The 23,125-nt window shown below is 44.5% G+C and overlaps 1 protein-coding gene across 1 annotated transcript in view; it reads left to right on the top strand.

Moving 5' to 3' along the window:
• LOC145401055 (guanine nucleotide exchange factor DBS-like) overlaps nt 1–23,125 on the top strand; it is a 1,269,176-nt gene that overhangs the window by 739,477 nt on the left and 506,574 nt on the right. The window contains exons 14-17 of the mRNA XM_080273428.1: nt 13,238–13,398; nt 13,465–13,568; nt 15,230–15,411; nt 17,526–17,636. Coding sequence (XP_080129554.1) covers nt 13,238–13,398; nt 13,465–13,568; nt 15,230–15,411; nt 17,526–17,636 — 558 coding nt within the window. The remainder of the gene's footprint in view (nt 1–13,237; nt 13,399–13,464; nt 13,569–15,229; nt 15,412–17,525; nt 17,637–23,125) is intronic.

Below are 23,125 nucleotides of genomic sequence, written 5' to 3'. Positions count from 1 at the left end.
CCCGTCTCACAGTCACACAGCACAAAGAACTTTATCCCAAAGCGGTGGTGTTTGCTGGGGATGTACTGCATGAATTTGAGACGTCCTCTGAACAATACCAGGGATTCGTCTATGACGACTTTCTGCATAGGCCGGAAAAATCGCATAAATCGATCCCTAATCCTGTTGAGAAAATCCCTCACTTTCCACAAAGGGTCAGTTTGGGACGGGTTTCCATTGTCAGCAAAGTGCAGGTATCCTAGCAGCTGTCGGAACCAATCCCGTGACATATACTTCCCGAATGTTGGGATAGAAGTAATGTCATCCACGAGCCAGTACTCCTCCAACTCATGTCTCTTGATATGGGGCATCAAAAACATCAGTGCAAAGAACACATACAGCTCTCTGATCCTGACAGGCAACCACGACACATGCTTTGGTGAGCCAGTAGGTCCCAGCCCTTCTGCTGCACACTGAGCTGCATACCTATTGGTCTCATCGCTGACATGCTGCACGATTTCGTCATCCATGAAGGCCAGGAAGTAGTCCACAAAATCATCTCCTGCGTTGCATGGAAAGGCAGGCTGTATTCCAGCATTTGTCATATCAAACGGCGGATTGTGTGGCTGAAAATCTGCACCGTCAGACCAAACAAATGCATCAACTTTCCCTGTGCGTGGTTCAGTGGAAGTGGCAGGTCGCATTGCACTCGTTTCCCCGTGAGAAGGAGCTGAGGTGGAGGCAATGGGTGAGGCAATGGGTGAGGCAGGAGGTGAGGCAATGGGTGAGGCAGGAGGCGAGCAGGAGGGGGGTGAGGCAGGAGGCGAGCGGGAGGGGGGTGAGTTGGGGGGTGGCGAGGGTGAGGGAGCTAGGCGGGGGGGTTACTGACCTGGTGCGTGGTGAAACTTGACCCTTTCTTCCCCACTTATCACCTCGCTTATCACCTCGCTTATCGCCCAGCATTGCCCTCCAACTGCCACGCATCCCCTTTGTTCTAGGCCGGCCTGCCTTCCCTCGCTTTGCAGGCTCTGGGAATTCATATTCCTCAGATGATATAGGCTGAGGAGAGGGCACGGCAGAAGATGAAGATAATGTGAGGGCAATAGGGCTAGGGGAACGGGAAAGTGATGGGAAATGCTTACTAGGGCCTGGTGTAGGAGACGTAAGTCTGCACTTCACTCCCTTCCCACGTGCAATACCAATTTTCCCCATATGCGCCTTCCCTACTTGCTGTAAGTGTATCACTCTCACTGCCACAATCCAGAGTAGTACTTACAGTTTTGTCCAGCTCTGTTCTAATTTCTGGAGTGCTCCACCCCTTCTGCCTCGCCGTCGGCAGTTCCTTCACCGGTGTAGAGGTCGAAGGCACACTAGCACTGATCACTTGCGAGGAGGAAGCGAGCGACGATGAGTTGGGACGGAGCGCCATTCTCACGCACAGAGCTGGACAGATACTGACTGATGCGGGTCAGGGCAGGGGTGGGGGGGGCCCCCTTGGGGTTGGAGGAGGGAGGTGTGGGATGGCTGGCGTGAAAGAACTCGACAGCTACTCTTGCGTGAGACAATTTGCGCACAGGAAAAATGCGCGGTGTTCAAAATATTCACAATCATTCCAGAATGACACCCGCGGTTTGGTCCAGTTTTGTCAATGTCATTCTGGAATGACGCCCGCGGTTTGGTCCAGTTTTGTCAATGTCATTCTGGAATGACACCCGCGGTTAAAGGGTTAAGAGGAGCCTGTGGAGTCACATGGAGAGACAGGCTGACAAATGAGGATATAAAGGAACTTTGTGGTGTGGATGTGGATGTGATAGGAAGCGTTATGAGGAACACACTGAGGTTGTTTGGCGATGTGGAGAGGATGGAGGGTGAGAGACTGATGAGGAGAGTGTGTGTGAGTGAGGTGGAGGGGGGGAGAGGGAGGGGGAGGCTGAGGATGAGATGGAGGGATGGGGTGGAGAGGTATATGAGAGAGGGGGGTGTGAGTTGGGAGCAGGGCAGTGAAATGCCGGGGGACAGGGCAACGTGGAGACAATTTTTTTGTGGCCACCCCAAATGGGATTAAGGCTTCTGGCAATAGATAGATAGATAGTTTTTGGAATGTATATCAGTAAAAAGGTTTGACTACACTGTACAAGGGTTTTAGGAGAGAAGTGTTAGGGGATGGGTAAGGCTTGAGGCAAAGTTAGCACACTGACCTTTATATGATGGGTTAATTTGCCCAGGATACATTGTTTGAAGCTACATGGCATACTGTATTAGTACATTAACTGTTTAATTTAGGTACATTGTACTGCTTTCCTCTCATTACCATTTATAATGCCTGAGTAGTGCTGGAAATGACTTGCAACCTCACTTCTTAAGGGTACTTTCAGATTAATTCACTTCAACTTAAAAAGGTGTTTTCATTTTCTTAATGTAGCATAATTAATAGTGTCAAGTGGGATATCTAGGCTTGAATGTTACAACTGTAATACATTCAGAGTTGTATTTTTAGCATAAGGGCAACTGACTGAATTTATGGAAAATACAGTACTGTATATGAGAATCACTTGCATATAATTATGATGTTAGTTCAGCTTACACAGCAAAAGCTTTCTTCTGGTCTAGATGTTGCACTTTAAAGCTGGCAGCCAAGCAAGTAGACGCTGTCCAAGACCAGTAACAGTGTGTCTTGGCCTTGGGGATGACAATGAGGAAGAAGCTTGGGGAAGCAGATTTTCTCCTTCTCCTCTGGCCAGACATGAGAGCTATGGTCCTGAGTTGAAGGGTGAGAAGGGTTGGACTTCAGCACCGTCCCCTGGCATGCTTGTCCTTGGCACACGGATCATTCAGAGCTTCCACCTCCTTCATTTAAATATGGCACAACTTGGAACAACAATGCTTCAGAGAAGTGCATCACAGACAAATTTAAAGGAGGATGGATATGTGACTCATCAAAGGATTCAGTCTCAACAGGGGAATATATCTCAGCAAAGAATTGTCATGCAACAAGAAAATGTAGCACAGCAAAGGACTGTAATGCAGCTGAGAACAGTAAGTGCCACAAAGATGCACACAGCTGTTGTCACCATCATCATTGTTGATGTTTGTTTAGCAACTGCAAGAGCAATTCACCAAGTGCACATGATTTAATACATTGGTGTGTGTATAGCATTTAGATAAGCTTGATGATTTGGTGGAAGATGTTCAAAAAATTCCCTCATGCATCACTGCACTGTCAAGATGTTTGCAGCACCCAGCTTAAGAATAATTATCTATACTGTACAATACACTGGTCATATCTTTAGCTGTTTAAATTTTGCTGCTACCTGGAGAGAGACAGAGGACAGAAAAAGAAAAGAAAAGAAAAGATGTAGGTATTTACTGTAAAGTTATTGTAACGCTGTTTTCATACTCTGATGTTATTTTCTTAAACTTTACACAACATTCTCAGGTTTTAAGTCTTGCAGAATTTTTTATCCATTTGTTGTTGAATATTTTTATACTGTATATTACTGCCAGATTTGTAATTGTTACGGGACCGAAATATATATTATTAAAAGAATGCCTTACCTTATTTCATAAAGCATGCGTCTGTCTTTCCTTCCTTCATTCTTTCTTCTTCCTTCTGTCTATGGGTGACTCCACACTGAGTGACAAGCCAAATGGTTTCTGGTATTGTTGAAGATGGGTGTGGGGCAAAGGTCGTCAGCACTCCAGTATTCCTCGAGCTTGTGCTTCCAGTTATGTGGCATCAGAAGCATCAAGCCAATGAATATAAATAGTTCCCGGATCGTCACAGGAACCCATGCTGCCATCCGCGACGTGGTGGCATTGCACCTTCACCTTCACAAACTGCAGCACATTGTCCTTCGTACCTGTTGGTCTTGGTACAAATATGCTGCATTACTTCGTCATCCAGGAAGGCCAACAGGTAGTCCAAGCATTCACCACCCTCGGGGACAGGGAAGTCAGCCTGGATCCCACACCCAGTGGAATCAAAGGGCAGATCCTCTGGCACAAAATCAGAGCCCTCAGATCACACGAAGGCATCCAGAGTGCCCTGCCTAGGCTGGGGGTGGATGGGTGCGTCGGAGGGTGAGGCAGGCCGTGTGGCAGTGGGTGAGGCAGGCGGTGAGGCAGTGGATGAGGCAGGCCGTGAGGCAGTGGGTGAGGCAGGCCGTGTGGCAGTGGGTGAGCTAGGTCGGGCATGTGCGGTTGTGGTGGTGGTGGGGAGAGTGGGAGAAGGTTCAAGGTCACTCGCAGTAGGCTGGGTGGTGAGTTGCCTAGTGCGATAAACCTTACCACTAATTTTAGCACTAGGAGACACTTTTCTACTCATGCCAGCATGAACACGGGGCCTACGGAAACCTTTACGACAACCAGACTGCCTACTTCCCTTCCGAGGTGGTGAAGGAGACTCCAAAGACTCTGGAGAAAGCACAGCAGACGATGATGATGAGAGAATGGGGCTGGGGGTGCGAGGCGGTATGGCGGTGGCGTGACCTGAGGTTGGGGACAATGGCCGGCCTGAGGAGAACAATGATTGGGAACCGGGGTCACCACTTCGCTTCCTCTTTGCCCCCTTGCCATACGCCACTCCCTTGTGCACTGGAGCCTTGCCTGATGAGGTACTAGGCACAGCAGTTGTCTCTTCCTGCACCTCAGACTCAGCATTCAATAAAGTGTCTGATTCCGCAAGGCCCGACAACACAGCAACATCACTACCGTAGTCCATAGAGGCTTTCAGTAATTCTAGGCCTATAGCAGACTCACTCAGGCCCTTTCCACTCCCTAGTAAGGGTTTAGAAGGGGTAGAGGTCACAAAGCCCTTTTTCAGAGGGCTTGAAGGCACTGACTTGGAAGAGCTAGAATTCGACATAATGTCACCTTGAAAGCCTGCTGTAAACTGACGCTAAACAGGGGCAAACCGCGCGTAAACTGACGCTAAACAGGGGCAAACCGCGCGAAAAAAAGCTAGTGTGACAACTGGGGAAACAAGCGTTTCCAATTAGCATAAACTGCTTGCGAGAGGAAAGTGCAGATTGACATTTCTGAGCAGTCAGCGCGCTGCCATATATCACAGCGAGGGTGGCCAGGCCGCGGTGGGGGGGGTGGGTTAAAAAAAAAGATACTTGGCAACAACGGAGGTCAGTGGTACAAAGGTCAAGTATGCTAATAGTAGCTAAAGGGTGGCGGTACTGATAGACAATACCAGCTTGAACCTGCTTGCCCGCGTTTATTCAAAATTAACTAGAATCACAAATGTGATGATCCGCCGTTATGTCCTTTTCGGCGAGCGTCGCAAACGCGACGCCCCACGTTTTAGGGGATAAAGCAATATCTGGTAAAATTATGTAATATCTTGTGCTAAAATGGGACATAACCGGTGGTTATGTGCAATATCCGGCATTGAGGTGTATCAATCAGCTCATAAATGATAGCCAACTAGTGCAGTATTACTCTGTTACTGTATTATATCATTACTTTATTGCATTTTATGCTTAATTTTCATCTTTTACTCATGGGAAAATGTTTAGGCTAGTAACACAATACAGTAATCCTTCCAATATCTGACGTAATAGAGCCAAAGGCATGTCTGGATAGTGATCCTGTCCGGATATTGGGCCCCAGCCTCCTGGACTTGTACTTATGGACCCTAACTCAGAAAAACACCTATACAACTCCCTCTGGACATGCATTGCACCTATTTAAGACCCAAATCACACCAATAAGGGACATAAAAGACTGAAATAAATGCAAAAGAACCATAAAATGAGGTTTTAGAGGTGAGTTTATACAATATTAAACATTCTGGGTACTTACAAGTCCCTGGCTCCTGGACTGGTTTGAACCACCAGTTTGCAGTCCACAGTTAATCCTCTGCACTCTAAATTCTAATTTCTTAACACTGCACAACACTGTAAATTCCCATGTGTTCTAGTGGCGAGGTATTGCAGTTTATTCACTGTTTATTCACAAAAAACAAGCACCTGTGGCTTGCACTGCTATAAGCATCTGCTCTCGATTGGAGTTTGGCTGTGACTGTTGATGATGGCGGGGTAACAGAGTTGCCAGATTGCAACGGCCACATTACCAATCTCCTCAACTTTCATTACCAAATGTAACTTTTCATTACCAAATTTTAAAACTAGCATTTATTCTTCACTAATTATATATACAAGTGGAAATACATGTAATCACTCTCCTTATAATTAACACCATATTGATTATTTTCAGCTATGTAGGGTAGCAGATTAATCAGAGAGAGCAAACAATCCACCATCTCCATCCTGTGTATCCTCAAACATGTGAAAAATCCATTTGGTAATGCATTATTTTGATTCATTACCAAACGAATTTTTCATTACCAAATTGGCCCACACTTGGTAATGAAAAATATCAAATGGCAACCCTGACAGGGGAGGGGGGAGGGGGAGGAAGGAAGGGGTGAAGGGACCATGGTTAACAGCTGTTCGGCGCCCCACGGCAATTTCAAAATAATGGGAGGGAAAAAAGTCAATTTTTTTCGAATTTTTTGCAGTTTTTGGTCCATTTTGGGAATATTGGATCCCGGGACGATTATGTCCGGTTAGTGTGGATGTTCGGATATTGGGCGTTCGGATATTAGAGGGATTATTGTATCTGACATGATGCCGAATATCGAGCCGATGGGGTGTACAATGCAATATCTGGCATTTTGCTTTTACCAGTGTAGGGCTTGGCTGAATTACGCCAGATAATTATGACTTTGCAGTATTTAAAATACTGTATGGGTCTGACAGTCTTGACCATAGAACGTTTTGTAGTTTCAACATGAATTCAGCATACAGCCATGGTCGGTAGCGGATTTTGAAAGTATTTATCACCAGCATATGGAAAAACTTCACCTGGTACAGACTCCTAGTTGATGTTTGTATATCACTATAGTAAAGCAGCTTAAAATAAACCTTGATAGAATCTGACTCACATTAGAGTGAGTTTGAATTGGGCATTTATTCCCAAGCAAATTCAGAGTACCTGTACTGTATTTACTTGGTATGGATTGCAAGTTTGCCACGTAGGATCCTATGACTGACGAACGTAGAGGGTCTCTCAAAAATTGCTAAGCACTATGCCAGCCCCGTTTATGATGTAAATGGTTCCTACCCAATCAGAACTAGGAGATGAGGTGGTGGGGAGGAAGATCCCACCCTCTCACCAGGTCTGTGAGGGGACCCTCCCCCTTCAGCGACTTCTCCACCTACCTCTGGCTGATTACTTACAGCCAGCTCCATCCTCTCCCACCCAAACTACTCACCAATACCACATCTACATCATATGGGGGGTGTTTCATGCATGCTAACCCTCCCTCCACCACCTCACTTCACCCTTCCTTTATATCAAATGACGTGGCAGTTTCTTTGCTGTGATCGATTTGCATGTGTTTCCTCTCCCCATAATACCCCACACACCACCTCCCCTGCATTGGGAGTGTGTCTCACCTCCCTTCACCCCCACCAGAGATAACCCCACCCCACCACCACTTTCCTCCCTCCCTATCCTCTGTCTCGAATATTACATGGTAATATCAGGAGTGATTCAAGGAGGAGTTCTTTCGCCATTGTTGTTTGTTTCGGTTATGGATTATGTTATGAAAAAGGTTGTAAGGAGAACAGGTGCAGGAATTAACGGGAAAGAAAATAAGAAGCTGATGGATTTGGACTATGCTGATGATATTGTACTGATTTGTGGAAGTATTTATGAGATGCAAAGAGTGCTTGATTGTCTGGTGGAGGAAGGAGAAAAAGTGGGATTGGTAATAAATTGTGGAAAGACTGAAATTATTAATATGAACGTGGAGAACCAAATCGATTGTGTAATTGGGAATAATGTGGTGAAGAATGTAGAAAACTTTAAATATCTGGGAACGATTGTATCATCTAATGGATCATTAAACAATGAAATTGAGGAGAGGATTAGATAGGCTTGGCGAGCTGTTGGAATGTTGAAATCTGTTTGGAATAATAATATGCTTTCGGTACATACTAAAGTGAAAATTTACAAGTCCATGGTTAGACCAATTTTAATTTATGGGCATGAGTCATGGTACAGTACAATTGCAACAGATCAGAAAGTATTAGGATTTGAGAATAAAATACTGAGAAGAATTCTTGGGGTAAAGTGGCAAGACAGAGTTACAAATGCAAGAGTAAGGGATATTACGAGAGTGGAACCAGTTAATGAATATGTGAGATTGTCTTGTTGGAAGTGGCTGGGGCACATATACAGAAAAGAAGGTAGTTTAATACAGGATGTGCCAGAGTGGACTGCTAGAGAAAGAAGAGGTAGAGGTAGGCCGAGGGAAACGTGGTTGAGGACAATGAAAAAGGAAGCAGGAGAGGAGTGTTGGTGGGACCTGAAGGAGATGGCAAGAGACAAATATTGGTGGATTGAGTTCATCGAGGCCCTATGCATCCAGTGGGGTGTCACAGGAAATTATTGATTGATTGAATATCCCTCCCATGATCGGTCTATGTTTATGTACTTTCACCAAATTATTTTTATTTAATTATTTTTTTTTTTTTTACTCATGCTGACTCCTGCACCTAGTTTCATCAATAGAAACCTATTTTACATTGATTTAATTGATTTTGGTAAGATTCTTTAGCAAGAATTAGGTTATCGTGGAATTTTTTGAGTTTGGATTTTTTATCCTAGTTGCAAGGAGAGTGGAAAGGTTACAAGAGGATGAGAAAAAGGCAGAGTATAAGAGAGAAGTGGAGGAACGATTGGGCAAATATGAATCGGAGCAGATGGGGGACGTGGAAGGTGTGTGCAGGATATTTACAGAAGAAATATGTGCAGCATGTGATGTGGTGTGTGGGAGGAAGAGAAGACGGAGGGGGATGCAAGGAACAGCGTGGTGGACTGAAGAAGTGAGACAGGCTGTGGCACAAAAGAAGAAAGCATACAATGAATGGATGAGAAATAGGGGCATGGAAGAAGTTGAGAGGCAGAAGAGAGAGTTATATGTAGAAAGAAAGAAAGAGAGGTAAAAAGATTAGTAAGAGACCGTAAGAAGAGAGCAGATGAGGAATTTGGAAGGAATTTGAGTGTAAAGTGGAGGGACTGTAAGAAAATGTTCTGGAAAGAGGTGAAGAGAGTAAGTCACGGTGGAAGTGAGGTTAGCAGGGGAGTGAAAGATAAAAATGGTAAATTACTAGTGGAAAAGGGAGAAAAAGTGAGCAGATAGAGAGAACATTTTAAAGAATTGTTGAACATACAGGATGGAAGTAATGTGAGTATAAGTGGCTGGGGAATGGCTGGGAGAAGGAGGGAGGTGAGAAGACAGGAAGAAGTCAGTAGGATAGAAGTTGTGGAAGCAATGAAGAGAGTTAAATTGGGGAAAGCCCCAGGAATTGATGGAGTGTGTGGTGAAATGCTGAAGCATGGGGGAGAGATAGTAGTAGAATGGATGTGGAAGATGTGCAGATTGGCCTGGGAGGAAGGTAGAGTCCCTGAGGATTGGAAGTCAGGTATAATTATTCCCTTGTACAAAGGAAAAAGGGAAAAAGAAGTGTGTGGTAATCATAGGGGCATTTGTCTTCTTAGTATAATAGGAAAAGTGTATGGTAGGATACTTATAGACAGAGTTAGAGAAAAAACAGAGGAATTAGTTGGAGAAGAACAGGGAGGCTTTAGGAAGGGAAGAGGTTGTGTAGATCAGATATTCATTCTTAGTTCTTTAGTGGAAAAGTTTCTAGAGAAGGGAAAGAAGTTGTATGCGGCTTTCATGGATTTGGAGAAAGCATATGACAGGGTGGATAGACAAGGATTGTGGAAAGTATTAAGAATATATGGAGTAGAAGGAAAGTTGTTGAATGCTGTGAAGAGTATGTATGATGGTGCTAAGACTGCAGTGCATGTGGATGGTGAACTAAGTGAATTTTTCTCTTTGAAGGTTTGGTTGAAACAGTGATGTGTCATGTCTCCATGGTTGTTCAATCTGTTCATGGATGGGGTAATAAAAGAGGTACAAGGTAGGATAGTTGATGTTGGAGTGGCCCTAGTGAGAGAGGATAGTGTTTGGAAACCCCCTGTGCTGTTGTTTGCAGATGATACTGTGTTGTTGAGTGAAGGTGAAGGGGAGCTGCAAGGCTTGGTGGATGAGTTTGGGAGAGTGTGTAAGAAACGGAATCTAAAGGTGAATGTAGGGAAGAGTAAAGTGATGGTTTTTGAGAGAGGTGAAGTCAGTGAATGTACAGCAAGGTTGGATGGTGAGGAATTGGAAAATGTGAGTACGTTTAAGTACTTGGGTAGTGTGATGAGTAAGGATGGAGGTTTGGAGGGTGAAGTGCTTGAAAGGGTACAGCAGGGAAGAAAGGCTGCTGGTTATTTGAAAGCAGTGATAAGAATCAGGGAAGTGAGCATGGAAGTGAAAAAGTTTCTACATGACAGTATTGTGATACAGACTCTAACGTATGGAAGTGAAGCTTGGACGTTGTTGGAAGGACACAAGTCAAGAGTGAGAGCAGTGGAAATGAGTTATTTAAGAGGAACCTGTGGAGTCACATGGAGAGACAGGCTGACGAATGAGGATATAAAGGAGCGTTGTGGTGTGGATGTGGATGTGATAGGAAGTGTTATGTGGAACACACTGAGGTGGTTTGGCTTTGTGGAGAGGATGGAGGGTGAAAGACTGACGAAGAGAGTGTATGTGAGTGAGGTGGAGGGGGGAAGAGGGAGGGGGAGGCCGAGGATGAGATGGAGGGATGGGGTGGAGAGGTATATGAGAGAGGGGGGGTGTGAGTTGGAAGCAGGGCAGTGAAATGGCGGAGGACAGGACGACGTGGAGGCGATTTGTTTGTGGCCACCCCGAACGGGATTGAGGCATCTGGCAATAGATAGATAGATTTTTTAAACAGTAGTGCCTCTAATATCCAAACGCCCAATATCCGAACGTCGTCACTAACCGGACATAATCGTCCCGGGATCCAATATTCCCAAAATGGGCCAAAAACCGCAATTTTTTTTTTTAAAATCTGACTTTTTTCCCTCCCGTAATTTAAAATTGCCGCGGGGCACCAAACAGCTGTTACACCATGGTCCCTTCACCCTTTCCTTCCTCCCCCTCCCCCCTTCCCCCTCCCCTGACAGGGGAGGGGGAAGGGGGTAATACCCCGCCATCATCAACAGTCACAGCCAAACTCCGATCGAGAGCAGATGCTCATAGCAGTGCAAGCCACAGGTGCTTTTTTTTTGTGAATAAACAGTGAATAAACTGCAATACCTCGCCACTAGAACACATGGGAATTTACAGTGTTGTGTAGTGTTAAGAAATTAGAATTTAGAGTGCAGAGGATTAACTGTGGACTGCAAACTGGTGGTTCAAACCAGTCCAGGAGCCAGGGACTTGTAAGTACCCAGAATGTTTAATATTGTATAAACTCACCTCTAAAACCTCATTTTATGGTTCTTTTGCATTTATTTCAGTCTTTTATGTCCCTTATTGGTGTGATTTGGGTCTTAAATAGGTGCAATGCATGTCCAGGGGGAGTTGTATACAGTACAATCCCAGTTAACCGGGTGGCTTGGGGAATTTACCTTCCCGGTTACAGATTTTTCCCGTATTTCTGATTTTCAAGTCAAATCTATACAAAGGCTATCACAGCAGTAAATACAGTTCAGGTACTCACCAGTCACATTAGGGGTTACACTAAGAGATTCCGCCTGAAAAACTGCCTTGTAAACTCACCATGGTCATAACGGACGTGCGTGCAATGTCTAGCAATTTGCTGTACTGCAAATTGCACTAGTCCATTGTTTACCGAATTACTGTATTCATTATATGTACTGTACTCATAAAAATTGAAAAATAAAATAAAGAAATAAAAGCTTGAACATTTATTAGTGAACTGATGATGTGTTAAGACTGCACTGTAGAATTATCACGACACCTGTGCCCCCACGTGAGTTTGTTTACGTTTCCGACTGTTCTTCTTCTTCCCCACCTGACCTCCATCACTCCACCCCTCACCCGCCACTCAACTGTTTTGCAGAAAATAAAATTATGATGTACGTATGAAATGCAGGCATATTATTTATTTATTTTTCTTCCAACAAAGTAAACTTTCATTCCTATTAACATTTATATTCAGCCATTAGTCTTTTATAATGTTTGCCTTTTTCAAGTCTGTTGCATATGTCCAGCTTCTGTTTCAAGGTAAGCACAATACGCTTACGTTTAGTTTGCACTTTAGGCATTTTGGAGTGTACAAATTTCCGTCTATCAGAGGAACACAATAGCAAGAGAGCTTGTTTACCGTCTGGTGGCAAAACGCAGACTGGTTATTTTTGGAGGGTGTGGAGGATGACTGAATTCAAGTAGGGGAAAGAGGGGGAGAGGAGGGGTGGTTAAGAGGATTTGCTAGGGATTTACATTAGCCGGAAATGCCTTCACCTCACTTTGTCTGACTTCACCCAGCCTCGCGTGACACAATCAAACGGCGGTTTGGCGGTCCATTCAAATTGGCGCACAGTTATAACTTACTGACATTTTTACCAGCCCTTGAATTTTCCCGTTGTTCTCAGTATTCCGTTTGTCTGGATACCGGATAGCTGGGATTGTACTGTAGGTGTTTTTCTGAGTTAGGGTCCATAAGTTCAAGTCCAGGAGGCTGGGGCCCAATATCCGGACAGGATCACTATCCGGACATGCCTTTGGCTCTATTACGTCAGATATTGGAGGGATTACTGTATTTATATATATAATTTTTTGCTCATGCTGACTCCTACACCTGGTTTCATTAATAGAAACTATTTTACATTGATTTAATTGAATTTGATGTGGTTCTCTTGTGAAAATTAGGCTTCTGCCAATATTTTCCTGTTTTCTCTCTTGGAGTGAAAGGGAACTTTTATAATCTTTGATGGGCAGTTTTGCGGTAACCATTAGGTCTGTGGGACTGAGATTGGCATTTTCAGGTCTGTAAATTCAAGCTCTTCAAATCTGTAAGAAAATTTTTTACGTTGGTAGAAGTTGAAAAATTGACCCCAAATTGTGGCTGGGGTGGAACATACCTTCAGAAAATTGCGGTCTTTAAGGGTTAAATGCAGGAGGGCTGCCTAGATTTACATATGAAATCTGATTTGTACCCCACAACATGCTACTGCAACCGAGGGTATGTGATAAGTTGAAAACTTCCAGTGATGCCGGGCGGTCTCACAAGAGTGTGTGGAGGAAATGGAATCTCGGGCACCACAACATGAAATGTTCTGTGGTCTCTTCAACCAGGGGACACCATTGGCATCAGGGGTGCTCTGTCATAACCAAACAGTACAAGGGATTTGCGAGACCTGTATGGCCCAGCTGCAACCTGGTGATGGCAACATCAATATTCTGACAGGGGTGGGGAGCTCAAACATGTGCAGAGAAGTCAGTGTGAAAATGCCCAGGTGGGTGGCAGGGAAGTCAATCACATAGTTTGCATTCTAGTATGACATCCAAGCACCACATGCAAGATTAAGGAATGCAGCAGGATCAGAAGCCATTGAGATCAACATGCTGGAGGTCAGTGCCTGCCTTGCTGCTGTGTCAGTAATCTCAGTATCACGGATGCCTACATGTAATGGGATCCATTGAAGGCGAAAGTACCTGGGAGGAGAGGCAAGGAGATGGAGGCATTCCAAAATGGCATGGCTTAGCCTGACTGGTTTGAGGCACCAGTCTCTTTGGAGGCATGGGTTCATATCCCACTGCTACCACCACTTGTTCAGTCCCACTCAAGGAATGTAGGTAAATCCAAAGCCCTGTGCTATATTGAAGATATATATTTATACAAGAACTGCCCAGGTCTTTCCCCCACAATGCCACTTCTGAATCCAGCCCGCAGAGGCCAATGGGCTCCTCTTTTTCTCTAGTAAAAGGCAATATGTAAGCAGAATTCAGACTGTGACTAGACCCTAGTTAAGGAAAAAAGGTTGTGTAGCCCTTCAATACACTTACATACTACTGATTTACAAGTGGTTACACAGTCACTGGGTGATATGAGAGGAGGAGGGCAAGTGAGGCCTGTGAATCAGTATGTAAAACCACCAATCGGGGGTGGAGAAAAGTCCATACAAACTCCAGGGCTTGGAGGATGGCTTTGAGTTCCACAGTAAGGACATCTTGCCGCCCAGTGAAAGACCAAGTTTGGCAGAGGGAGTCCTCAATGTAGGCTGCCAGGGCAGAGGATGTTGGGGGGAGGTGGGGAGGAGTGGGACCCTTGAGTGTAAATTTTAAAGGAGTTTCCATGATAGGAGGATTCTGTGCTAAGAAGAAGCTATCATTCCACGACTGCATGAGCTGACTTCAGGAATGGCATTGGGAGATGAGGGGAGATAATCACAGACAAATCCATCCAAGGGGAGGGAGAGAGGCCACTGGAGTGGACTGGGAAAGATTGAGAGATGGGGTAAGGTAGGCCTGGATGCTGTGGATAATGAAGGGGACCCACGCTTTTGGCCAGTCTGAGGGCTGGTGAAGGACCGTGGGGAGGCAATAGAAGGGGGGGAACTGGGTGGCTGAAGGGAAGGACAACAATGCAATGGAGCAGCTGACAGTCCAACACTATTCAATAGATGGAGAGGGACATCATCCTAAACTCCACATGAAGTGAAACAACAGGGGTAGACCTGAAGGCATCAAGTGCAGTGTGATTACTGTTTACTGGACAACATCCAATTTCCTGAGGTGAGTCTGGGCAGCTGGCCCATAAAGTTAGGAACCATCAGACTGCTTGCTCAGGATAAATGCCAGATATAGGCGAAGGAGGGTGGTTCGATCAGCACCCTAGTGAACTCCTGCAACGTGATATCCAGGGGCCTAAGGTTTGCTGATTGAAGATAGTGTATGTGAGGGGCCTAGGTGAGGCGGGGGCCATCCAGACAGGGGCCGAGAAATGTGTGCAGGTCCACAGGATGAGAGGTTCCCCAGTGTGCTGAACCGTTGGCATGGAGGGGAACCTCAGTGTCGTGAAGCACACAAGGGTACTCTTGTGCACGTAAATTGCAGAGTCCCAATCTGCAGCCCATGTGGTAAAAGCACTGACAGTCTTGTGGTAAAAGCACTGACAGTCTATTGGAGGTGATGTTGACTTTTCCATAATGAGGCAGCATGACAAAGGATGGAAACATCATCAGCATAGACCTGGATGGACACTACAGGGGGATGAGGGAGGTCAGACATCAAGACATTAAAAAAAGAAGGGGACTGAGAACAGATCCCCATGGTACTTCCCGCCAGACCGAGATGAGGGAGGAGTAAGTACCTCCCATGGAAATGTGGAAGGCCCATCCCGTCAGCAAGTTTCAGACCCAGGCAAGTGGAGAGCCCATGGCACCAATGGCACACAGCTTACAGTGGAAAGCAGAGTTATAGACCCCCTGGAGGTTCATGAAGAGTGCCAGGAGTATCTGCTGGTGACAGTACTGCCTGGTGTATAAATGGATGGTGAAACTGGAGGGGATCAGATATCTCCCTACCAAGATGTAATCCACACTGAATCTCAGACAAGTGGCAGTCACATTCAAGCCACCAGGAAAACCATCATCACACCATCCTCTCAAGTACCTTCCAGATTGGATAGCGTCACTACAATCATGTCTCGCTACTGTGTATGATCATGCCAAGTGATGACTTGTTGCAAAATTATTTTCATACAGTGAGGTATATACATGTGTAACATGGGTTCAGTAGGTTTAGGGAAGGTGCCCTTAACTGGGGGGGGGGGGGACTTTTAGGCTTGCTCTTCGCATCCCTCACTAGCACCACATTCACCACTAGGAGCAGCATGCTTGCCAGACATGATTTCCAAGTCACAAGTTTCAGTATTTCACACACAAAGTTATCATTTCACTTAATATTGTATATTGCACTATTTGTTACACATTTGCACTGTTATTTGGCAATAGCAATGGTGTTTCAGCAGCCTTTCATGCACAAAATTAAATGAAAAGTAGACGATCAACACAGATGTAAACACTGGGTGGCCATTTTGGCTCAATCAGCTGACTGGGAGGCCCCATCATCAGCTGACTGTGGAGGCTGTGTATGTAAGGTTGACACAAATTCCTAGTCACAAGTTTCAGTATTTCACATGCAAAAAGTTATCACTTCACTTAATATGACACACTGCACTATTTGTTAAACACTTGTACTGTTATTAGGTAATTGCAGTGGTGATTCAGTGGCCTTTCATGCACAAAATTGATCAAAAGACAAATGATCATAGCAAAGGTAAACACTTGGCAGCTGTGTTGACTGAGACAGCTGACTGTCAGCTAGCATGCGTCACCTTGTCCACGCAAGATTCTCAGAGGTGGCCATTGCACTTGTCATTCTGCATTAAAGAAAGGGTATAACTTTTAAATAATCATTGTAGTTATTTATCATGGAGCAAACAGTTGTATAATGAGACTTTACTGTATTGACTTGCACGAAGCTAGAGAAGATGGGTCCTGCCCTCACTTGGGGAAGGGGGGGAACTGAGAGATTTTTCATCAGAAAGGGAAGACCCCTGTCACCCAACTGTCATTAACATTGTCAACAAGAGAAACCTCATAAGAGAGGGGGAGGACAGATCAGAAGCTTGTTGGGAACAAAGTCCAGGCCACACTCTTTCTTAGGTGATAAAGCATGCAGAGTGGAGAAAAGCTCAGTATAGGAAAAGGAGAAGGTCAAGGCTGAAGGGGATGGGGAGGAGATTCCAGCCTGAATTACTGCAAACAGCCTCTGAAGACGTGGAAGAGGAGCAGGGGTTAACAAACTAGACCCTGAAGAAGGTGGCCAAGAAGGCAGCCTTGTCATGGAAGCCAACCAGATGGGTACCCTCCCTCATCAGGGAATACAAGGGGTTAGTAGGGCAATCCTTCACCCCTTCATTGCCCGAATAAAGAACCAAGTCTGGGATGGTGAGCTGGAGACGAGAGGATCGAGCAGAAACTGACCAGGCAGCACGTTGAGCCTAATTAGTTGTCTGTTAATATTCTGCATCCATATGCTGGTGAAGGTCCCAGTGGCTGGGAGAGGGCATTGCTACCAGGCATTCCAGGCAGACCACCTAGCCCGGATGACTCTAGTGCAGTCCTCTGTCTACCAAGGAACCATAGGAGTACCCTGAGGATGTACAGTATTGAGAACTTGCAGAAGGTTGACTCACCTGCCACGACTACAGAGGAGGTAAAGGTTATCATCCAAGTGTCTTCCAGGCAGAGCTCAGGCAGCATCAAGGGCCACCCCAAAAGAAGACAGAACTCCACGTGAGGACCCAATGTTGACGAGGCAGGACAGGGCTAAGCAAAAAAGGCCTGGGGCACCCAGGATCTTAGGAAGGTGATCAAACCCTAAATACAATCTGGTTCAAATGGCTGAGCCACCAGAGATGAAATCCCTCACACAAAGATTGAATGTAGGCAGCAGACCTGAGTATGGATCAATACGGGTCTGTAAGCCAAATGGAGTTAGAAGGGAAAAGTGATCTATCTGTAAGAGATACTGAAAAAGGGAGGATCCCAACTGGTAACCAGACCCCCTGAACCAGGTGAGAATCCCTGTGGGGGTGTCTGGCATTAAAGTCATCCAGGAGGAGGCAGATTTAAAGGAGATGATCCTGATAGACCTGGAGTTGTTCAAGGCCATTGTCCTTGCAAGGGTTGTAGCAGACCCCCACAGTGATCCAACCCATCACGAGGGAAAGGCTGACCACTAGAACTAATACCTTCCCAAGGAGGCTGGATAACAGGAAGAACTAAGCTGGGCTCATGCTCTCAAACTGCAACAGTTAGACCATCCCCACCACCCAGATGATGAGCCCAGTAGATGGTGATACCTTGAAGTGATAGCTGAAGAGGTGGGGAGTCAGGTCTCACAGAGGCCAGTGACATTCAGGGTGAGGTCCACTACCAAAGTTTGAATTGGAGGCTTTTTGAGGAAGGGATCTGGCATCCCAGAGGAGGAATCTGTGGAGAGGTGTAGGAACCATCACTGAGAGGAGAGAAGGGAGAGGAGCTGTTGCAAGAAGCTGGCACAGACATCAATAAAGGACTGACCATTTCTGTATATGGACAAGGCTGCTAACAGGAGGTCCAGCAAAGGACTCAGATGAATCAACACCTCAAAGATTGACAGAGGCTAGTTAGCCTGTCCTTGGTACTAGCAGATGTGGAGGAGCAGGAGGACCATCAGGGACAGAGGCCATTTTAGGAGAGGTGGGGGGAACAACATGTGGCTCATATGGAGCAAGAATAGTAGTTGTTACCAGTGATGAGGCAGAATTGGCTGGCAGAGTTCACGGCAAGATACAGTCTGGTCTTATCATGAAGTAGGGTTGCGTCAAGTGAAAACCTATTACATAATGATTTATCACATAGTGAGGTTGATATAACATAGGTTCAATAGGGTTAGGGAGGGTGACCTCGACCACAAAACCTAAATTGGCCCCCAAAACCTCCGCCACCCACTTGAAGTTTGTTTTATGCTGGTATAGGTTGCCACCAAGAGTCCATCCCAAGGCTGGGGGACTGTTGAAGGGTGTGGATGATCACTCCACACAAAAATGTATGTATCACTTCACTTAACCCCTCAATAGCCACCTGGATTGAATAACGCTGTACTGTACACCCATACCCTGGTATCTGGCAGTGTTGTGTACCAGTGGGGGTGCTTGGTCAGCAAGTATGTCGGATATCAAAGCAGTTTTCCCCATAAGATACCGAAGAAAAGCCAGAGATGCATTACAGACTCAAACCCAAATTCTCATATACCTTACTCAGTCACTAGAGATTGACTCAGAAATACCATGGGGAATGTTATATCATAATTAGTACTATTGCTAAAAAATGGCACATCCAGCATCAGGGTAGGGTGGTGGGACATGTGGTGTTGAGATGCTTCAAAGGGCAACTGACAATGACAGCTAGGCAGGCAGCCGGCAGTGTACCAAGCAGGGGTGGGGGAAGGCAGGGGGATGGGGAGGGAGACAAACAGGGGTGGGGGAGGGAGACAGGTAAGGGTGGGGGAGGGTGGGGGAACAGGGAAGGGGACAAGAACGCTAAACTTCTCGACTACCCCCTGCCCCCAGTCTCTCTCTCTCTCTCTCTCTCTCTCACACACACACACACACACACACACACACACACACACACACACACACACACACACACACACACACACACACACACACACACACACACACACACACACACACACACACACACACACACACACACACACACACACACACACACACACACAGAATTCAGTCTAATAGTTTTCGAGTAATTGGCCGACAAAGTGAGGTTATTACTGCGAGCGAATGTCACTGATAACAAACGCGAGGGAAAAAAAAATTCCCCTCGCCTTTTATCCCTCAAAACGCTACCAAAGGCTTACATTTTGGTATTGATCATACATAGAATTTAGTGGTATTGATGATGGTTGTAACAGAAAATCGATGTCTAATAGTTTTCGAGTAACTGGCCGACAAAATGATGTTATTACTCCGAGCGCTTGTCACACAACAACCGCTAGGAACAAAAACATTTCTCTCGCCTTTTAACCTCCAAAACGCTACCAAAGGCTTACATTCTGGTATTGATCTTACGTAGAATTTAGTGGTATTGATGATGGTTGTAACAGGAAATCGATAAGTCTAATAGTTTTCGAGTAATTGGCCGACAAAGTGAGGTTACTCTTCCGATCGCTACCAACTTTTACACACACTGTTTTTTCCTTGCACACCTGCCTGAAGACTATGCTACCAACTTTTTTTTCCCCCTATCTGTACAGACTGTTACATCTTCCATGGATGTTTCCCTGTTGTTATAACCTACTACACATAAACATAACTCTTCTATAGTTACTGCTGTGGAGATTTACTTTCTTTCATATGTGTAATCTGTAGGAGAAAATGGTTATTTGTCTGAAAGTGTGAGAGGTAATGGTAATAGATTATTACATATATCAACAAAATTTGCAGAACTCACTTCCTCCAGGGGTGTTGATCCAGTTAGACCAGGAATTTGAAGATGAGGAGTTATGTAGTGTGGGTGTGTGAGTCAGCTTCTCCCTGAGAGTATGAGGCAACGCTATTTTTAGCACACACCACACTCGTTCATGGAAACTCGCAGCTTGTTTGACGTATATTTCATACAATTCCATACTCATTTACACTATCAGAATCACAATAATTCCAGCCCTAAAACACCGGTAATTCTCCCCGCCCGACTTCAGGTTTGCCCCTTCACAACACTCTGTTTCATGCCTTACGTAACGCTTGCTGGCTCCATAATTTCACCAAGCCATCCACAGTATGTTTCACACAATATATATTTATGCCTTGGCTTCATTTTTATACGTATTTCCACTCACGCCATATGGCCTACGGGGGGGCGGAGTGGCGAAACCCCGCTACACTGACCATGCGTCTGGCTCCAAGGCCCAACGATTGCTAACGGCCAGAATTGCTTTTCAATACATATATGTATGTTCCATCGACAATATCACGTCACTATATGTTCACATACAATGTATTATCTCACTGAGTCAATAGGGCCTTTGCCTCGGGCGAGAAGGGGAGAATTATGGACGATTTAAAGGGAACCATGAGCTGTCAAACACCACCGCCTGACTGCTTGACAATGACTGAGGTTGGAGGGAGTGGGCTGAGGTAGATAAGGCAAAGCAGCGTTGCCAATGACTTACCTCTAGAGAGCTTTGGCGACCCTATGACGCGCTCAAAAATCACGCAAATTGGCCTATAAGTTTTTTTCTGACGAATATTTTTGTGCCTAAACCACACGATTCGAGTGACTGTGCCAGACCTAATACAAGGCGACGTCACGTGAATCGAGTGAGTGTGTCTGGGAGGGTTAACATTCTCTCCAGTTTCTAATTTCATATATATCACTTCAGCCCTGCCTTCTCCCATTTCCACAGTATCTACATTTTTGTTGTTCTTCACTGCTATCATCACTCCTCCTCCCTTTTTTTCTTTTCTGTCTTTTCTCCACAGTTTGTATTTACCATCTCCCAAATAAACATCAATATCTTCTCTTAATTTGGTCTCTACAAAGCACATGACATCAGGTTCATGTTCTCTTAAGAAATCATTAATTTCGATCCTTGTCGATATGAAACCATCAACATTAGTATATATCACCTTCAAATTATTTTTGACATTATTAATACCCTCTTCTCTCTTACTCTCTGTCCGTACCACTTCCTCAACTTCTGATCTTTCACAACCATCCCCCTTAGTTTCCTTCACTTCTATTTCCTTAAATACCATTTCCTTACTTTCATATCCAATACTCTCCAAAAAAAAGTACAGGTAACTCGCACGGAACACGTGGGTTTCGTTCCTACCGTGCCGTGTTAGGTGCGAAATCGCGTATATTTAAACTACTCCGTATTTTGCTCCCTAGACCCCCCAAATGTGTTGTTTTGCTGTTATCTGTCACTGGTAATCACTAGAAAGCACTTTAAGTGGTTAGAAGGTTTATTTAATGTTATAACTCACAAATACAGTACTCCAGAGCAAAACTTCAACACACAAATACTGTACGTAAACACAAGGAAACATTCCGACTTCGATCATAGGTAATCATATTAATCAGGTTAACTGGTACCAGTGCTTTAACTTACAAGTACATACCAGAACAGTACATATTTAACTTAGAAATGCAGTACTGTGATATCGAATGATTTCAGTACATAATCTGTTAGGAATAGCTGGAAAAAAAAAAATGTTATGAATACATTTTCACCTTTTTGATATATGTTTATGGTAGTTTTGAGTTATTTTTTACGTAATCGTTGTCCCCATGCTTGGAAAAGGGAGCGAAAGAGTTGAATTTTCAGTCCTAAATGAGAAAACTGCACGTCCTCCAAGGCTAGACTCTGCCACGGGAGAATAAAGTGAAGGGTCAGTCCAATTAGCAATAAGGAAGTTGTGTCACAACTTCCAGCTCCCACACCACGAGAATGGCTAAAAATAGAATCGTAATGCAGTTTCAGAACTAACAATAAGTCTAATTATTACGAATACAGATACAAAGCAGAAATAAATACGTTTACAGAAGGGGAAAACGTACTTCTTCCGTCATAACATGTTCATCTTTCTCTATCATTTTACGTTCATCTTTATCATTTTACCTTGTTATTTTCGCAATATATATTGCTGTCTCGTAAACAGGGTGGTTGAGTGTGTTTTGCAAGGGAGGAAAAAGGTTGTATTTTCTGTCTGGGTCAAGATAATGGGTGTAACTGTGTGTGGTTAGGCATGGCCACGAGCGAAAAAATCGTACATCCACTCCTCACGATAGCAAGTGGTGAACTGACAGATGATACGTAACATGAGAGGGTGAAGTCAAGGTCAGTCTCATGTCCCAGATTTTCGTTCACTGCACGAAAGTTTTCACAGTTTTCTACAAGTTGCACTGCATCAAATGATCCAAACCATTACAGCAAATCTGAGCAAATAGGTAAAGATACCAAGACAAAAATGTATTTTTCTCTTATTATAAGTCTTTAACGAACAAACAAAAATGGCAATATTCCGATGCCGATCATGGGTAATCATATAAATCAGGTTAACTGGTTTCAAGGCTTTATTTAATGCTTTAATTGCTTACTAGTACATACCAGAACAGTAAATATTTAACTTACAAATACAGTACTGTAGAAAAGCAGTACAGTAAGAGTTTAACGAACAAACAAAAAAGGCAATATTCCGACGCCTATCATGGGTAATCATATAATTCGGGTTAACTGGTTACAAGGCTTTATTTAATTATTTAGCTTTATTTAAGGGCTTACAAGTACAGTACATACGAGAGCAGTAAATATTTAACTTACAAATACTGTACAGTACTGTGGAAAAAACGAACAAATAAAAAAGGCAATATTCTGACGCCTATCAGGTAAACTGGTTATAAGACTTTATTTCTTGCTTTAACGTTATTTAATAGTACTTTAAGTTGCACATAAACTTACCAGAACAGTACAGTACTATAAATATTTAACTTACAAATACTGTGCTACTGTACTCGTGAATGTCTCATTCACTGAATAATTTCCCGCCTAGATCGTCACGTAATCAAAACAAACCGCGCGCTGCGGTGACGTTCGAGGATTTGATCT

The sequence above is a fragment of the Coenobita brevimanus genome, chromosome 54 (assembly GCF_032717465.1).
Source record: "Coenobita brevimanus isolate Jiangsu-jjx chromosome 54, ASM3271746v2, whole genome shotgun sequence".
NCBI classification, from domain to species: Eukaryota; Metazoa; Arthropoda; class Malacostraca; order Decapoda; family Coenobitidae; genus Coenobita; species Coenobita brevimanus.
This window is presented reverse-complemented; position numbering and strand designations above follow the sequence as displayed.